This window comes from Puma concolor, chromosome A2 (genome assembly GCF_028749965.1).
Source record: "Puma concolor isolate L17-30 chromosome A2, mPumCon1.1.hap2, whole genome shotgun sequence".
Classification (NCBI taxonomy): domain Eukaryota; kingdom Metazoa; phylum Chordata; class Mammalia; order Carnivora; family Felidae; genus Puma; species Puma concolor.
In genome coordinates, this window is record NC_141668.1 from 23294779 (window position 1) to 23314605 (window position 19827).

General features: G+C 42.7%; 1 protein-coding gene across 4 annotated transcripts in view; it reads left to right on the plus strand.

Moving 5' to 3' along the window:
- The first annotated feature begins 288 nt into the window (after positions 1-288).
- The window catches only part of CEP41 (centrosomal protein 41), a 49100-nt gene continuing 29561 nt past the window's right edge, over positions 289-19827 (plus strand). The window contains exons 1-3 of one of the 4 annotated variants that reach the window (XM_086690066.1): positions 315-425; positions 1386-1468; positions 14474-14537. In XM_086690066.1, coding sequence (XP_086546192.1) covers positions 1427-1468; positions 14474-14537 — 106 coding nt within the window. In that variant the 5' untranslated portion in view covers positions 315-425; positions 1386-1426. Of the gene's footprint in view, positions 426-591; positions 877-1385; positions 1469-14473; positions 14538-19827 lie in introns of those variants that run through there. The other 3 variants (XM_086690083.1, XM_086690059.1, XM_086690073.1) reach the window with 3 other exon arrangements.

Consider the following 19827-nt stretch of genomic DNA (forward strand, 5'->3'; position numbering starts at 1 on the left):
GCCCTTAACCAATTCCTGCTCTGGGGCCCCTCCCCTCCCCCCCCCTCCCCCGGGCTCCGCATAGTCGCTCACGCGCAGGCGCCAGCCTGCCCCTCCCCCCCACGCCCCTCTTCCCGCTCTCAGGCTGCAGCCTGCCGGGCCTTGCCCAGAGCACAAAGGGCCTCCGCAGCCGGCGTCCCCCCGTTGCCCCTGGCAACCGTTGAGCGGCGTCTCGCTTCCCCCTTGACCCTGGAAAGAGAGAGTAAACAGAGCCTCCATTGGCTAGCCGGGGCAGGGAAGCCAATCGGAGTAGAGGTTGTAAGGAGGAGGCCGAGAGAGGTGGTCGGGGTAGGAAGTTAGGGTTAGAGGCTACCGGCGAGGCTAGAATCCCGGCGTGGTCGGTTGGAGCAGATATGTCTGTCCGGAGGCACATTGGGAATCCCGAGGTGAGGGTCAGGTCTCGATCGGAGAGCCGGAGGGGGCGGGCGCACCGGAAAAGGCTCCACGTGGGCCGGGAAGAGCAGCTAGCGACTTCCGTCGGCCGGAAGGCGGGAGGCGGCCGCCGTGAGGAGGGGTCTGGAGAGCGGAGGGAGGCGGGGCGGGCCTGGGGGATTGCGAGCCAAGTCCGGCATCAGGTCGTGAGAGACCACCCTCCCGAACGTTCGCTGTACCCCGCCATTTGTCGCCCAGAGAAGCGAAGTGCCCGAAGACACAGCCCCTTCCCTCAAAGGGCTTACAGTCTAGGTGTGGCAGTTCCACAATATAACGAACATGCAGATGAACGCCCTGAACCCTAAAAGGAGCAAAGTCAAAAGGAGCCATCGTTTCTGATTCTGGGGATACAGGATGAGCAGGAACAAGCAGATCAAGCCATGTGTAAAGGAAGCAAACTATGACGTTAGTTTATCCTCTTCCCGATGGGACCTTTTACTTTCTTGTCTGTTTCACCCCTAGTACCCTGCTGCATTTGTGCGCACTTAATTTCAACAAATGTTTATGGAACTCGTACACTGCCGTGGGTGCTAGAAATAAGAGTAAGACAAGGCATTTGTCCTTTAGTAAGTGCAGTCTAGTGAGGGAGACTTGTAAACAGAATTTGAGTACAGTGTGGTTTGGGAACAAGTTAAAAGAGCACAGAGGAAAGATTGGACTCACTTAAGGAAGTGAGAGAAGGTCCTGGAGATGGTATGAAATGGCAAGGTGATGAGCCAGGTGAGGGAGCGTCCCAGATAGAATAGCAAAAGCAAAGATGAGGAGGTGTGAAACGGGGGGGGAGTGGACAGTTCCCTGTAGAGAAGAAGGAGTAAATTCTGGAAGGGCCCCCTGTGCCTCGTTAAAGTACTCGGCCTTTATACGGAACAGGAGTCGCAATTCATTTCATTTCGCGGTGGATATCTGTGAGCTAGGTTGAGAAAGTTGTGAGGCTAAGTTTGGGCTCTGCAGGAGAATGCCAGGATCGAATATAATCTCTACCACGGAGGCGAGGGAGGTAGGTGTGGAGACCGGCAGTTTGCCACATCCTTATCTTGCTTGCTGGTCTGAATTTGAGAATCCTTTGAGAAGTTGTAAGTAACTGGGTGATGTGGTCAGATTTGCATTTTAGGCCGATGGCTATAGCTGCTTTGTGGAGAAAGGATTTGAGGAGGCCAGGACTGGAGATAGGCAGATTAGTTAGGTGGTATTTATGATACAGACTTAAAGTAAGGCCATCGAACCAGGGACAGAAATGAAAAATATTTAGGGAATTAAGTCGTTAAGACTTCATGCTTAGCTTTGAGAAATGAGAGTGGAATGGATGACTTAGTTTCCCAGCTGGGGCTACCCATCGGTGCTGACACCCTTGATGAGATTAGAGGAGTGTAGGGGAGAGAAGCACGGATGCCCTGTGTGGTCATACGTTTGTGTCCTAGAGGAAGATGTCCAATTTCCTTGTTTTAGTGGAGCACAATTTCCAGTAGTTTCTTGAAAAAGAGTGCATGCGGAATAAATATTTTTTATTTCTGTCTAAAATGTTACGCATGTCTGAAAATGTTGTTATTCTGCCTTCACATTTACCTGCCTGCAAGTTTGGTTGAGTATAGAATTCTTGGTGGGAGACCATCAGCGTTTTGAAAACATTACATTGTGGTCTTCTAGCGTCCAGTGTTGGCTGTGGAGAAGTCCAAAGCCACGTGTTCCTTTGTATGTGACTTGATTTTTTCCTTTCTGGAAGCTTGTAGAATCTTCTCTGTGTTTCCAGTGTTATGTCTCACAAAGATATGCCTTGCTATGGGTCTGTTTTCACTCATTTTGGTGGGAACCAGAAATTCATGCCTATTCTGTAAAATTTTGTTGAATTATTTTGTTGTTCACTTCTCCTTCCCACTTTCTCCATTCTCTCTTGCTTGAATTCATTATTCTCATGTTGCTTCTGTAAGACTGATTCTCTAATTTGCTTAAGTTTTATTTCCTGTTTTCCACTTTTTGGTCTTTTCCTCTTTTGGAGATTGTTTATTTAACTTTATCTTGTAATCCTATTATTTAATTTCTGCCATCATGGTTGTTTTTTTTTTTCAACTTTTTGTTTTGTTTTGTTTTTATTTTATTTTTGGGACAGAGAGAGACAGAGCATGAACGGGGGAGGGACAGAGAGAGAGGGAGACACAGAATCGGAAACAGGCTCCAGGCTCCGAGCCATCAGCCCAGAGCCCGACGCGGGGCTCGAACTCACGGACCGCGAGATCCTGACCTAGCTGAAGTCGGACGCTTAACCGACTGCGCCACCCAGGCGCCCTCTGCCATCATGTTTTTAATTCTTAAGAGCTCTGCTTTGGACCCTGATGTGTCCTTATAAAAGACTTTATTGTGGGGTGCCTGGGTGGCTCAGTTGGTTTAGCATCCGACTCTTGATTTTGGCTCAGGTCACGATCTCACTGTTTGTGGGTTCAAGCCCCGTGTTGGACTCTTCGCTGTCAGTGCAGAGCCTGCTTTAGATCCTCTGTCTCCCTATCTCTCTGTCCCTCCCCTGCTCCCTGGTCGTTCATGCATGTGCGTGTGCTCTCTCTCTCTCACTCTCAAAAATAAACACTAAAAGAAAAAGTAATAAAATCTGAAAAAAGAAAAAAACCTTTTCATTTTGAAATAACTATAGGTTCACAGGAAGTTGCAAAAACAGTACAGTCCCATGTACTTTTACCCAATTTGCCCCACTGATTATATTTTATGTTAGTATACTATCAAAGCCATAAAATTGACATTTATATAATACATGTATAGTTCTAGGCTAGGCTGTTTTTTCACTTGTGTAGATTTAATCCAGATTTGCACAGGTTTATATTTGTAATCAAAATACAGAACTATTCTATCACCACAGGTATCTCCCTCGTTCTGTCCCTTCCTAGTCCCATCCACTTTCCTCCTCCTCATCCTAACCGCTGGCAATCACTAATGTGTTCTCCATTTCTGTAATTTTATTATTTGAGAATGTTACATAAGTGGGATCACACCATATGTGACCTTTTGAGATTGGCTTTTTTTCACTCAGACTAATGTCCTTGAGACACATCCAAGTTGTGGCTTATGGCAATAGTTTGTTCCTTTTTGTTGCTGGTTAGGATTCTGGGGCATGGATGTATAACGGTTTGTTTACCCATTCACTTATTATAGGATATTTTGCTTGTTTTCAGTTTGAGGCTATTATAAATAAAGAGACGAACTCTTGGGTACAGCTGTTTGTGTGGATGTTCATTTTCATTTCTCTGGGATAGAGGCCTGGAAGTGTAGTTGCTGGGTCATATGTGAGCATATATGAGTTTTTTTAGAAACTATTTTCCAGAGTGACTGTACCATTTTACATTCTCCTCACCAGTGTATGAGAGATTCAGTTTTTGCACATTCTTGGCAACATCTGGTATTGTCGATATTTTTTATTTTAGTTGTTTTAATAGGTGCACTGTGACATCACATAGTGGTCTCAATTTGCATTTCCCCAATGGATACTGAGGTTGAACATCTTACATTTTTCTCACGTGCTTATTTCCCATTTATATATCTTCTTCAACAAAATATCTGTTTTTGTCTTTTGCCTGATTTCTAATTGGATTTTTTTTTTACTGTTGTTTTGTTTGTGTGTTTGTTTTTTAAGTTACTGTGTAAGTGTTGATTATTGCCAAAGCAGTAATCATTACGGTTACATTTTCTTTCTTACCACTTTTTGTTTTTCCTGGAGTTTCTATCTGCCTTTATTTTATTCTGTACTATTTATAAGGTTTTGTAAATATGTAGGAAAATTTTCCTACATCACTATTTACAATTTTTTTCCAGTTATCTTTGCCAAAACTTTTGCTCTGCATTTGTGTCTGTGCGCACACACTTGTGTGTGTAAAGAGAGAATTTTATTTTGTGGTTTTGTTTTACCCAAATGTTATAACATTTGATATATGGCTTTTTGACTTGCTTTTTGCACTTAACAATAAGTCTTGGGGATCTTTCCATGTCAGACAAATACAGCCCAACTTAATTATTTTCTTTTAACGCTTACATGAGTACTTGGTATGGTTGTGGAGCTAAAGTTTTTAAAATTTTTTTAAGTTGTCAAGTTTTCATTTTTTCGTAACAGCATTATGAGATATAATTCACCTATTTAAAGTATACAATTCAGTGGTTTTAATATATTCACAGAGTTGTGCAATCATCATTGATCAGAACATTTTCATTTCACCAAAAAGAAATCCTGTAACCTTTAACTATCACTCCCCAATTTTCCCATTGTCTTCCCCATCCAGTCTTGACAATCACTAATCTACTCCGTGTAGATCTGCCTATTGTCTACATTTCATATAAATGGAGTCATGCAAAATGCCTTTTGTGACTGGTTTCTTTCACTTAGCATAATGTTTTAAAGGTTCATCCATGTTATATCATGTATTAGTACTTCATTCCTTTTTATTACTGGATAATAGTCTTTGCGTAGACATACGTCTTTTATTCTTTTTGATAGACATTTGGGTTGTTTTTACTTTGGAGCTATTATGAATGATGTTACTATGAATATTCATGTACAAGTTTTTGTGTGGATATATGTTTTCATTTCTCTAATGATAGTTTTTTGAACTATTTTTTTCCCTGCATAGGGTATTTCCTCCCTATTGCAATTTTTCTTTTTGGTTTGTTGGAGATGTTTGTACTAGTCAACTCAGGCCACCATAACAAAATGTCACAGACTGGGTTGCTTAAACAACAGAAATTTATTTCTGGCAGTTTTGGAGTGCTGGGAAGTTCAGGATCAAGGTGCTGGCCAGTTTAGTTTCTGGTGAGAGGTCTCTCCTGCCTTGTAGATGACTGCCTTCTCACTGTGTTCACTAGATTTCTTTCTGTGTGCCCTGTGCAGAGGGGAGAGAGCTCTTTTGGTGTCGTTGTTTATAAGGACACTAATTCTATTACACTTGTGTCCCACCCTTATGACCTCATTTAGCCTTAATTACCTCCAAAAGGCCCCGTCTCCAGATACAGTTACATTGGGGATTAGGGCTTCAATATAACCCCCAAACATAAATTAATAATTTAGAATTAAAAGAAGCCTGAGAACATTGCGATGAATTTGGGGGGGTGGTGGGGGAGACACAATTCACTTCATAGCAATGTTCTCAGGCTTCTTTAATTTAATACATAATTTAATAATTTAATAAATAATTTAATCCCAAATTATTAATTTATGTTTTGAGAAGGAAACTTAAACAGGTGATTTGAATCTGTATATTTGAGAGGGACTTGCTGATGGTGAGCCTAACTACAGGAAGATCTCACTGGGCCATGATTTGGGGAACTATCCTCCCAAATCTGTAGGTTCAGCTCTTTCCTCTTAGGCTGGTTATTTTGCTCAGAGAATTCCTCCAGTCTCCTGAGAATAAAAGCCTAACTGAATTCCTGGAGGAATTAGAGCTAGGAGCTAAATTTCAACATTAGTATGCATCATTCACTTAATGCCCCTATTTTCAGTAATGATATCTCTGCCTTTCTCTGTCTGGATACCTCCCAGTCCAGAAACTCTTTTCAGGGAATAAATCTATAGAGATCTGCCATGGTGGAGGAGGGGAGGTCACTCAGGGGCACACAGGGGACAGGGATTTGGAGACCCAGTTGTTTTTCAATCAGCCTTCAAATAATCTTCCTTATTTCAGCCCCTCCTTTTACTCCCCACTTCCGGAGGTGCCTGGAGCTGTCACTTCCTAAGCCTTTTAAGAATTGTTCTTGGGGCGCCTGGGTGGCGCAGTCGGTTGAGCGTCCGACTTCAGCCAGGTCACGATCTCGCGGTCCGTGAGTTCGAGCCCCGCGTCAGGCTCTGGGCTGATGGCTCAGAGCCTGGAGCCTGTTTCCGATTCTGTGTCTCCCTCTCTCTCTGCCCCTCCCCCATTCATGCTCTGTCTCTCTCTGTCCCAAAATAAATAAACGTTGAAAAAAAAAAAAAAAAAAAAAAAGAATTGTTCTTGGCCTTCCCTTTGATTTTCTTGAATCAGTCAAGTCATTTTCCTTTGTTGATCTGCTTTCTAGACTTCAAAAATCTATTGCTGTACCTTCTCCCACTCTCTCTGGTTTTTTGAGCTTTATGTCCTTAAAATAGAAGACAAAATTGAGGTTTTGGAAGGAAGTGAAATTAAAGGCCTGTGTTCAATATGCTATCTTCATCCAGTAGCTCATGATCTGTAATTATTTTATTTGTGATCTGTAATTATTTATTTGTTTATTTCTGGCATACTTACAAGAACATAAACTTGTATGCATTGTCGCACTGCCTGGCATGCAAATAAACATTTGTTGAATGAGTACATGAATATATGGCTGAGCTGGGAGGAGAAGTCAGGCTACAGTTCCCTGTTTGGATTTCAGAAGCATACAAAGGGAATTCAACCTAAGTGTTTGGCCCACAGAGAAGCTATAGATTGAGAAGATGGAATCCTGGCGAACATGGTGCTTAAATGGCTGACAGAAATGATCTATGTGTCAATGGAGAATCAGGGGAGAGAGGTATCACTGAAGCCAAGGGAGTGGAAACTGAAGAAGGTAGGGCTGTATAGCAGTGTCAAATGGTACAGAAAGGTCAAGTGAGTTAAAGAATGAAAAGGAGCCATTTTTCAGCAATTAGGGGATCTCTGATGTTGGCCAGCTGCCATAGGAACCATAGTAGAATAGTGGGGACGGTAGCCATGTTGCAATGCAATAGATAGAGGAGTAAAGTGCAGATACCCAGTGTAGGGGTCCCCCCCCTCCCGCCCCACCCAAGTTGCTTAGCTAGAAAGGAAGCGGGGAGGGGAGGGTGTTCCAATTATATATCGGAATATATGTTCCGATTATAGATTGATTCCTCATGAATCACCCCATGTTTAGTGACTTAAAATAATAGTCATTTTATTATGATCTCTTATGGTCCTGGAGGCTGACCAGGCTCGACTAGGCACTTCTCATTTGGGATCTCTTGTGGTTTTTCAGGCAGACAGAAGCTAGAGCTAGAGCTAACTTGAAGGCTTCTTCAAGGCCATTGATACAGTCTGTTGGCTAGGCCCTCAGTTGGGGCTGTCAGCCATACTACCTACACATGGCCTTTTCCGTGTGGCTTGGCCTTTCTCACAACATGGTAGCTGGATTCCAAGAACAAATGTCCCAGGACAGGTAGGTGGAAGCTGTATTGCCTTTTAGGATCTAGCCTCAGAAGTCATAAGGCAGCACTTCCATCACACTCACTAGCCCATCCAGATTCCAGTGGGGCTGGGGATGGAGACTTTGGCCCCACCCCACCATGGGAGGAGTCTCAACATCACAGTGTAAGTGAGATGGGAAATTCTGTTGCAAACATCTTGAGAAATACAATCAGCCATAGGTAGTAGCTGCTGGCAAAGTAGGGGCTGCTGCATGTGCATACAGGGGCCGGGTTAGTGTTTGAGATCAGTAGAATTGGGCCAGATCAAAACTCCCATTTAAAAAAAAAAAAAGCTCTCTAAAAGACCTATGTTAAGTGTGAGATTGCCTTAAATGAGGCTCTTTTCAAGATTGAATTCATTTCCTTCATTTGATGGACCTCCTGTCTATACAAAGGAGATAAATAGGGAAATTCTGAACAAAATGTATAATGGTATTTTTAAAAATCCTTTAAAGGCAAATCTTATTACATATGTTGCCATTGAAATACAACCAACCTTGTGAGTTCCATTTTGAGAGAGGTGGGAAGTCAGAAAAGCTCATTCGTGTTTGAATGACTTGAGATTCAGACAATGCCACTCGTTTTTTAGTGACTTTCCTTCAGAAAAATCCCATTGTTGATTCTCATACTTCTCCCTTCCTCTCCAACATCCATGGATTCATAAATTGTGTGTTAGTAATCTGCGAAAATACTCTTGCAATTATGTGGCTCACGGCTCAGTATTTTTGGTACCTTCCATTGTCTTCAGGGCCTACGCCAGGCCCTTCGTCTACATTCAGGGTTCTCTACTTGGAGCCTGCCTATCCATGGTCCCACCAGACAGCACAGGATTTCATATACCCCTGGTTCTTAACCCTTTTTAGGTCACAAATCTCTTTGCAGATTTGGTGAAAACAAGGACCCCTTCCCCATAAAAATGCACACACACAAAATTTTGCGTAGTTTCACGGGACTCATGGACTATCAAAAATCCATCCGAGGATCTGATTTTCAGAACCCTGGAATGAGTGTGGAAGAGTGGAGGCTCTGGAGCCAGACGACCCAGTTTCGATCCAGGTTCCATCCTTCTCACCCGCTGAGTAACCTCGAGAGGTCACTCCGCTTTGTGCCTGTTTTCCTACTATGTATGATGAAGATAATGCTGGTATCTACTTCACAGGCTGTTGTGAGGATTAAATGGGATAATGTAGGTAAAATGCTTAGTCGAGTGCCCGACAACATGGTTAAGTGTTCAATAAATGTTAGCATCGGCTACCTTCATTACGGTTGTTGTACCTTCTTTCGCATACCGAAAACATGCTGTTCTTTACACTTGGCCTTTAAAGTGGCTTTGCTGTTAGAATTGCCTCCACTCAGCATGCTTTTCCCACCTGTTTCCTCTCTCATCGTATCCACAGAAGTTCAACCCTTGAGACACAGCTCCAGTGCCATTTCTCCCGCAAAGTCTCCCACATCCCCCGGCCGTGTGTGAGTGCTCCCTTTGCCTCAGACTCCCAGGGCCGTCGTGTGGTGCTGACACGCATGCTGTGTGTTGCTCAGGTGTGAGAACCATCTCCATCCATTAGGCAGTCCTGACCGCTCTTGCTGGTGCGAGGCCTCACCGCAGGTGCAGAGATCTGGAAGGTAGAGCCATGTCCCAAGTGCCGGAAGCAAGGAGTAATCATGATTAGTACAAAGAGCCGTGACAGTCCAGGTAGGGAATAGATGTCCATCTGACTGGGGCCTTCAGAGGAGTCTTCTTGGAAGACATGTTTGTGCTGGGTCTTGAAAGCAGAGTGGAAGTGAAGTAGCTGGGGAGGCATGGCCACACGGGGAGCACATTATCTTTGGACCTTTCTAGAGATGTAAGCCCTCAAAGAGTCTTTCACATTTTTGATTGCTCTCCAAGAGCCCCTGATCATATCACAACCATGAACTTTCTTAGCTTCCTCCCTCCTCCCGAGGAACTTCATTGTGATCGCCTATCTGGTATCTTTATCTTGAATACATAGCCAGTATCCAGAGCTGAGCCTTCTGCCTGGGCTCCGGGCCTCATTCTCTCCCACTCCCTCATTTCCATACCTTCTTGCTCCATTTCCAACTTCTATTATCTAGCCTCTAAACATCCTCAAATCTCTCCTTTCTTCCAAAACAAAACAAATCAACAAGAAAAACTTATTCCTTAGCAACTCTCAAGGGGGCAAAAAAAGGCCATCTGGCTGCTATCCTGTGTTTTCCTCCCTCCCCATCTCATACAACCTGCTGTTTTGCTTCTGCTTCTGTCAATTTACTGTAACCTCTTCCACCAGGGCCGTCAACAACATTCTGGTTTGTTCAATCCAAATTTACTTTGTTATTCTCTTACTTGGCCTTCATTCTTGCTCACTTGTTCATGTTTGACCTCTTGTTCTCGGACTTGACAGCATTGATCACTGTTGACCACTCCCTTCTTCCTGAAACTCTTCTTTAATTTTGATGACCCGCTTTCTTCTGGCCTCTCGTGAGTCTCAAACATGGTGCTTTTCTCTACCAGACCTTGAGTGCTGGGCTATTTCATCTTAAACGGTCCCTGATGGTGATTTTGTCCATTCCTATGGCTTCCCCTGCTGCCTTTATGCTGACAATCACCAAACCTTCCTTCTGCAACCCCAGACCTCCTGATCTCCAGACCCAAATAGCCAGCTCACCATTTCCGTCTTGGATAACCCACAGATACGTCACACTGAACGTGCCTCAACATGAAAAACCTCCTGTTTTTCAATGTATGCTTCCTCCTTAATTCCCTTTTTTGGAGAATGGTAACACTGTCCTCACCCTGCTATACCAGTCAGTTTTCAATCTTACTGATTTTACATCTTGAAGCTGTCTCCTCTTCCTCATCTCTTCTGCCACTTTCTTAGCATCATAGATCTTCTTAGCACACCTACCTCTTAATTGATCTTTGTGCCTCCATCCTTGACTATGATCCTGTTAGCTCTCCAGAATGCTGCCAGAATGAGCTTTCTAAAATGGAAATATAATCCCATCACTTCTTCTTACTTTCTTCAGTAACTCCCCAATCGTCTACACTAAGGTTTCTCAACTTTAGCACTATTGACATTTTGGGCCAGCTAATTCTTTGCTGTGGGGGACTGTCATTGTAGGGTGTTTCGCAGCATCTCTGGCTTCTACTCACTGGATACCAGTAGCAGCCCCACCACAGCCACCACCCACCTAAAAGGTGTTCAGACATTGACTGTTGTCCCCAGGAGCAAGGGGGCAGCAAAATTGCCCATTTAAGGATAGTCATCTACAGGAAAAAAAAAATCCAGGTTCCTTAGCATGGATGGATACAAGGCCCTTTATGAACGCCACCCCCCCCCCCATCTGCTTCTTCAGTCTCATCTGACCCCATGTTGCCCCCTATGCTTCAGGTCTACCAGTTGCCAGAAACCCTACCTTCCACCTACCACTCCTTTAGCTTGACTCATTTTCTTAGCCCTCAGATTTCAGCCTGGAAGTCATGGCTCAGGACACAGTTCTTGACTCTTTTAGTCACTTGTCTTTGTTCACTTGTCTTTCTTCCCAGCACCACTGAGAGCTGGAGGGCTCTGTGTGCTTAGCATGGCGGCTCACTCCTAGTAGACACCCAGTAAATGTCTGCTGAAGAGTTGGTGCTCAATAAGTCTTTTTTGAATGAATGAATGAATGAATGAATGAATGAATAGTCCTTCTTGAAAGAACTTTTCTCAGCTCTTTCACTTTCCACCATTCCATCCTGTGTATGTAATTGAAAAAAAAAGAAAAAGCCAGTTGGTCAGTAGGTCAAGAAACAGTCACCCCCAAAACAAGAATTTTAAGGAAAAAAGTATGAAAGTTCCATAAAATCTGTGATGGTCTCCTTAGAGTTTTACGTTGTGGTTGGCACTCGAAAGCCAGGAACGAGAAGTTGGACCAAATTGGGAAAATGGAAAAGAGACACTACATTTTTCTACTGCAGCATATGGATTTCTCATTAGTCTATGTAAGGGAAAACCGGGGGCGGGAGGGGCCCAGCGACTGCAGCTGTCCACACTCCCCCCCCCAATCATTCTGCTGCCACCACACCTGGTCCCCAGAGACACCCTCACTTCTTAGCTATGTTGGCTTAGGTATGGACAAATCCCCTTGGTTCAGCAGAGACTAGCCTGGAGTTTTTCAAAAGACACTTTGCTAGGAAACTAGCAGAAAACAAAACAAAACAAAAGTAAAAACAGGAAATAGCATATAGAAATTATAAAAATACAGAGTACAGAAAAAGATGAAAAAAAAAATCCCTTAGCCTAAGATAACTGAATTCTACTATTAGCTTTTCTTGACTCAATTTACCAGACACATGTTTTCCCTGGTTTTCTGGGTTTTTTTTTTTTTTTTTTTTTTTTGATGTTTCGTTTTGTTTTGCTATGATATTGTCTTCTGGGATATCTTGCCCTAAAGTTCCCCCTTTTAGTCTTTAAATATTTCCCTTCTCTCGCTTAAGAATCTTCTCCGTCTTCATCTAGGAATTCCGGAGTTGGAATTGGTGTTAGAGTCAGTTTGTCTTAAAGACAGTAGATTACTGGTCAGATGGAAATGGGGGCTCTCCAGGCTTTCTCTAAGGATGAAAAAGCTTAGGGTTCCACACACACATCTGAGGCCCAATGCTAAGCATTCAGGACAAAGGTTTTACTTCTCTAGAGTGAAATGAAAACCAGAGACAACGTCATGAGTTTTTTTTAATAACAATAAAAGACCATTCTTGGCAAAATTAGAAGTTGATAATTCTCTATGGGTGCCCCCAGTTCTTAGAAATTCTTCCTAGTCTCTGAAATTCAAAACTCTGGCCAACAGGACATGCTGTAGTTAACTGTGTTTTCAAGAGCATATGATAGGGGTTTTACATTTTAGTTCTCCACCGGATTTTTTTTTCCTTTGGTCGGTAAAGCACACAACTCTTAATCTTGGGATCATGAGTTCAAGCCCCACACTGGGTGTAGAGATTACTTAAAAAAAATAAATACATAAAAATAATCTCAAGAAATAATAATAAAGTTTGGTGTTCCCTTCCAAGGAACCAGGTAGTTACTGTAATATACTTTGCATTCTAGATATTCATTTGTTGACTGCATCTCAATAAATGTGCCTACCACGTACTAGGTCCTGGGTGTGCACAGATATGAGTACGTCTTTGTCCCTGCCTCCAAGGGCATATAGAGAAGGGTGGGGTGTGAACAATGGTACAGGGTACTCTGGGAGCCTGGGAGAGGAAATGCCCAATTCCACCTTGGACACCTTACAGAGGAAGTAAGGTTTTGTCCGAGGACAAGTCGAGGAAAGGCATTCTAGGCAGACATTTGCTAAGCCTGAGGATCTGAGGGAGTGCAGCAAATTAAGGGAGCACTCGGGCAATGCTAACATGGGGTCATGTGTGAGAGTGGCAGAAGACGAAGCCAGAAAAGTATTAACCAGTTTTAATTTCGTATTCCACAGCTACCTGTGACTGAACATATGATTTTCATACTTGTAGACCAGAAAAAAGCCTGAGCGAGAAAGCTAGATCTTTTTTTTTTTTTTATGTTTATTTATTTATTTTGAGAGAGAGCGAGCAAGCGAGCAGGGGAGGTGCAGAGAGAGGGAGAGGGAGAGAATCCCAAGCAGGCTCCATGCTGTCAGCACAGAGCCTGATGTGGGGCCCGAACCCACAATCTGTGAGATCATGACCTGAGCGAAACCAAGAGTCAGATGCTTTACCTACTGAGCCACCCAGGCATCCCAAGAAATCTAGATCTTGAAATGTCGATTCACTAGCCTTCCCTCACTTGGATGGCTTTCGCAAATGCCAGTGAAACTTAATATGGGTAAAGGTCTTGTGCTTGGATTTAGAGGTCCCTCCCAGAGTACAGGACAAGGGAGACCTGACGTAGGCATTCTCTGATGACCACAAACTTACCCTGGGCCCATGATGAGCCTTAGTGGCCCCGAGAGCAGATGCCATCGCAATGCCATCTGTGGAGCCTCAGACTCCAGGCAAGCAGCAGGGGAGGACTGCCAAGCAGGGTCCTGGCCTAGTAACATCTGGGCGCCGTGCTCAGGTCTGGGTCCAAAAGCTACTTTTTAGGGGAGATGTGGAGAAAATCTAAAGGGTGTCCAGAGGAGATGGCCTCATCATACCAAGAGTAAAACTAAAAAAGAAGGACCAGAGAGCTGCCTTTAGTTATTTGAACAGATTTCTTGAGGTGGGGGTGGAGGGTGTCTCGTTCAGGGTTGTGACAGTGGACTGGATGGAACTAAAGGGAGACTAGTTTGGGCTCGATGTCAGAAATAATTTTTACGAGGTTTTTTTTTTTCTTCCTAATTATATAGGGCCATGAGATTATTTTGACAAAAAATGAAAATATTTTGACGGAAACAAGATAACCATTCTCACCTATGGAAATGCTGTGGCGAAGAGTCCTAGATTGAATGGACAGTTGGACCTCTAGGGCTCTTTCCTTCTTTAAATTTGATAAAATTTGGGGTTCCTGGGTGGCTCAGTCGGTTAAGCATCCGACTCTTGGTTCGGCTTAGGTCACAATCTCACAATTCATGAGTTCGAGCCCCACATTGGGCTCTGGGCTGATGGTGCGGACTCTACTTGGGATTCTCTCTCTCTCTCTCTCTCTCTCTCTCTCTGCCCCTCCTGTTTCTCTCTCTCTCTCAAAATAAATAAATAAATGTTTAAAAAATCATTAAATTTGGTGAAATGTTATCACCTGTTCTGTTTTTTAAGTATCTGACTCTTTCCCACCTTTGTCACCCTTATTTTTACATTAACCTGATTATTTTGTGAATTTTCTTATTTTTTAGTACCTAACCAAAAGAATACCACAAAACCCAAGGTATCAGCATATCAAGTCAAGACTGGATACTGGTGAGTAAATACTAGAAAATTAAAACTTTTTTTAAAAATCCGATAATTATTGATAAGAAGCAGGCTGTTACGCCCGATATCAGTCAAAGCGCAGAGTTTCTCATTGTCTTGCCCCATGTCCTTCTGGGCTCAGAATTTTTCTTTAAAACCTTTTTTTTCCCCCCCAGATCATCAGTAAAAATTTCCACTTACAGACCTTAGCTTGTGATAAATTGAGAAACTGATAAAAAACATTGCTCGATAAGTTAACAAGGCTGAAGCTAAATACCAGGGGGTCGGCCTCTGCTTTGGAACAACTTAAGTATATTCCTTCAAGCTAGGAGTGGTCGATAATATTTGTGAGCATGTGTTCAATTCAGTAGTCGCTGAGCGCCAACTACACGCAAAGTTATGGTCCGTGGGACATAGATGAGTGCGACTTGTGACTTTTGCAATCAGAGAGCTTAGATTCAAGTGCAGGCAGACAGACCTGAGTGAGTCACTAAACTACTGGGCAAAATTCAATTAGTGCTTCAGGTAAAATGAAATGAAGAGTCGCATCGCTGCTTATTTCCATGCTCTTAACGTTTTTCAGTGGCACGATGCAGACCACTGCTTAGGTCCCTAGTGGATTTGCAGTCTTGTGAGATTTTGGTTTCTTAATTGTTTTGTTTTCCAATCCTTTAACGTCTACTATGGACAATCCGTTCTAGTAAGATGGTTTTGCTGGTGGATTGGGGCCCCACATGGCTTGGGCAGTGCTGAATTTGCCGTCAGTAACCTGAGGACAACTGAAGAAATATAGATGAGCTACCGACTTGGTTTAAAGTTCATTCATTTTGGGGGCGCCTGGGTGGCGCAGTCGGTTAAGCGTCCGACTTCAGCCAGGTCACGATCTCGCGGTCCGTGAGTTCGAGCCCCGCGTCGGGCTCTGGGCTGATGGCTCGGAGCCTGGAGCCTGTTTCCGATTCTGTGTCTCCCTCTCTCTCTGCCCCTCCCCCGTTCATGCTCTGTCTCTCTCTGTCCCAAAAATAAATAAACGTTGAAAAAAAAAAAAATTTAAAGTTCATTCATTTTGTCTTTCCCTTTCACCAGTCTCCTTCAAAATTACTGTCTTCCATTATGCAGGTTTCCCCATATAAAATAGACTTTCAGTTGAATGTTCTAAATGAACCACATTTGCAGATACTATTTCTTGGGACCTTTCTTTCAAACATTTCCAGGCTGTACAGATACTTATCCTTGCAAATATCCTGTTTGACAGGAGGTAGAAACTTTTAGCTCCATTTTTGAGGAGGAGGAAATTGAGGCACGGAGATGATGTGATTTGCTTGAAATTGAGGCACGGAGGGGCTCCTGGGTGGCGCAGTCGGTTAAGCGTCCGACTTCAGCCAGGTCACGATCTCGCGGTCCGTGAGTTCGAGCCCCGCGTCAGGCTCTGGGCTGATGGCTCGGAGCCTGGAGCCTGTTTCCGATTCTGTGTCTCCCTCTCTCTCTGCCCCTCCCCCGTTCATGCTCTGTCTCTCTCTGTCCCCAAAATAAATAAACGTTGAAAAAAAAAATTAAAAAAAAAAAAAAGAAATTGAGGCACGGAGATGATGTGATTTGCTTGATGTTCAATAAAGGAGACAGAACTAGGATTGGAATGCAGGGTGAGGAAGTCGATGGCACACCAGGGGATCTGGTGTGAAGTCCTGGCCACTGTCCCTTAGGCCAGCTGTCCCCCCCACCCCAGCCTCATTCCTTCTACTTCAACTCCTTCAACTCCTCCGTGTCTTCCTGTCTCCCTTTAACTGCAGCTGTGACCCACCCTTCTGGAATAAGCTATTCTGTGAAGGACGCCATATTTTTTCTGAGGAGTCCAAACAATATTTCAAAGACAGCTATAAAAGAATGCATTTCTTTTGGACCCTTCTTAAAATTAAAGGTGTTAAGACCTGAGGTTTACCTCAGATACACAGATTGGTCTGTATCTTTGGGTTTTTTTCTCCTGGAAATTGACAGAAATGAAAACCCATTTCTTTCCCTTCAACTCCCCAAGTCATAACCAAAATTTGACCTAATAGTAGTACCTGATAGTAATTTCAATTTTTTTTGAAACTGAGAGACTCAAGTGTGCTTTTTATAATACATAGTAATTGCCTGTATCCTTTTATATCGTCGGGTTTTTAAAGTAGTGTTTTTGCTAATTAAACCTTTTATTTTGAAGCGATTATGGATTCAGATGGAATTTTAAGAAATAATACAGAGAGATTCCATGTACCCTTAACCCAGTTTCCCATAGTAACATCTTACGGAAACTATCCTGCAGTATTGCAACCCTGATACTGACATTGATACATACAAGTCTAGATACAGAACATTTCCTTCACCACTAGGGTCCCTCTTGTTGCCCTTTTAAAGGCATCGCCACCCACTTTCTACCCTCAGTCCCTCCTTAACCCCTGATAACCACAGATCTGTTCTCCATTTCTATAGTTTTGTCATTTCACAAACGCCATATATATGGAATCATACAATATGCAACTTTTTTTGTTTAATTGGCTTTGCGCGCAGCATAATTCCCTGGAGATTCATTCAGGTTGCTGCATTTATTGGCTTATACCTTTTTATTACTGAGTAGTATTCCCTGGTATGGATGTGCCACAGTTTAACCATTTATCTGTTGAGGGACATCTGGACTGTTTCCAGCTTTTTGACTGTTACAAATAAGGGTGCTATAAACATTCATGTCTTGATTTTTTTGGTGAATTTAAGTCTTCGTTTCTCTGGGATAAATGCCCACAGGCGCAACTCCTGGGTCGGATGATAGTTGCGTTTGCAGGTTTCTAAGAAACTGCCAGACCGTTTTCCAGAATAGCTACACCGGTTTACATTCTTACCAGCGATGACTGAATGCTCCAGTTTCTCCACATCCTCACCAGCATTTGGTGGTGTTGCCATTTTTAATTTTAGCCATTCTGATAGACGAGCAGTGGTATCTCATTGCTGTTTTGATTTGCGTTTGCCATCTGTGTATCTTCTTCAGTGAAATATCTGTTCATGTCTTTTGCCTGTGTTCTGATTGGATTGTTTGCTTTTTAACTTGAGTGTTGAATATTCCTCGTGTGTTCTAGCTACCAGGCCTTTTGTTGGATGGATGGCAAACATTTTCTTCCAGTCTGTAGTTTGTCTTTCCATTCTCTTTACAGGGCCTTCTGACGGGTAGAAGTTTGTAATTGTGGCGAAGTCCAGTTTATCAATGTTTCCTGTTTTGTATCCTGCTTTTGCTGTCAAATCGAAGAACTCTTTACCGAGACCAGATCCCAGAGATTTTTCTATCGTGCTTTTTTCCTAAAAGTTTTATAGTTTTAGGTTTTACAGTTAAGTCCATCATTCACCTTGAGGTAATTTCTACATAAGATGTGCAACTTAGATGAGGATTAACTTTTTGCTTATGGATGTCCAGGTGCTCTAGCACCATTTGTTAAAAGGCTGCCTTTCCTCCATTGAATTGTATGTTCACCTTTATCAGAAGCCGGTTTGGCCTATTGATGCGGATCTATTTTGGGGTTCTTTATTCTGTGCCATTGACCTATGTGTCTGTCCCTCTGCCAATATCTCAGTCTTGATTTCTGTAGCCCTATGGTAAATTTGATACTTAAAATTGGTTAGACTGATTACCCCCACGTTATTTTTCTTTACAAATTATTTTAGCTATTCTAATTCCTTTGCCTCCCCGTGTAAATTTTAGAATAATCTTATCTACATGTACAAAAAAGCATTGCTCTGACTTTGATAGGAGTTGCGTTAAACCTGTATATCAATTTAGGATGAACTGACACCTTTGCTATGTTGAGTCTGCCAACCCATTACTAGGGGACAGTGGTCCCCCCACTTCTCTGAGATCTCATTTTCCACCGTTTCGGTTACCCAGAGTCGTCCGCGGTCCGGAAGCAGGTGTTCCTCTTCCTGACGTATCTCAGAAGGTCAGTAGTAGTTTCATGCCACATCGCAGCCCCTGTGTCATTCACCTCGCTTCTTCTCATCATGCATTGTATTATCTCACATCGTCACAAGAAGGGTAGAAGATATTTCTTTTTGTTTATTTTATTTTTGAGAGAGAGAGAGAGAGAGAGAGAGAGAGAGAGAGAGAGAGGACAAGTTGGGGAGAGGAAGAGAGATGGGGAGATACAGAATCTGAAGCAGGCTCCAGGCTCCGAGCTGTCAGCGCAGAGCCCGATGGGGGGCTCAAACTCACAAACTTGAGATCATGACCTGAGCCGAAGTGGGGCACGTAACCGACTGAGCCACCCAGGCGCCCAAGGATATGAGCTATTTTGAGAAACAGAGAGAGACCACTTTCACATAACTTCTATCATAGTATGTATTATAATCATTCTCTTTTATTATTAGTTATTGTTGTTAAATTCTTACTGTGCCTAATTTATAAATTAAACTTTATAATAGGTAGGTATGTATGTATAGAAAAACATAGTATGTATATAGGGTTCAGTACCTATATATGGTTCCTGGTGTCCACTGAGGGGAGGGGTCTTGGAACATATCCCCTGAGGATAAAGGGGGACTACTATATGTCTCTCCATTTATTTAGATCTTCTTTGGTTTCTTTCATCAATACTGTAGTTTTCAGCCTAAGGGTCCTGTACAGGTTTTGTTAGATTTACACCTAAGTATTCATTTTTTTTTTCTTGAGCAGTTGTAAATGGTATTGTATTTCTAATTTTGGTGTTACTGTGTTCATTGCTAACACACAGAAATACAGCTAATTTTTGTATGTTTCTGTTGAATCCTGGGACTTTGCTAAATTCACTTATTAGGTACAAAAGGAGTTTTGTTTGTTTGTTTGGGGTCTTTTGGTAGATTCCTTGGGCTTTCCTATGTAGATGATGATGTCATCTACCGAAAAAGAATAGTTTTATTTCTCCTTGCCAGTCTGTACATGTCTTTTATTTCCTTTTATTGCTTTATTGCACTGGCTAGGACTTCCAGAATTATGTCAAATAAGAATGTTAAGAGTGAACATCCTTGTCTTTTTCATGATCTTAGGGGGAAAGCATTCAGTCTTTCATCATCAGGTACAGTGTGAGCCATATTTGTCTGAGGAAGTTTCCTCCTATTCCTATTTTTGTGAGAATTTTCCATCATGTATGATTTGAATTTCATCAAATGGTTTTACCACATCAATTGATAGAATCATATGATTTTGTCTTTAGCTTGTTAATAGGATGGATTACCTTGATTTGCAAATATTGTACTATTGCTGCATCTGTGGACTAAACCTCACTTAGTCAGGGTGTATAATTCTTGT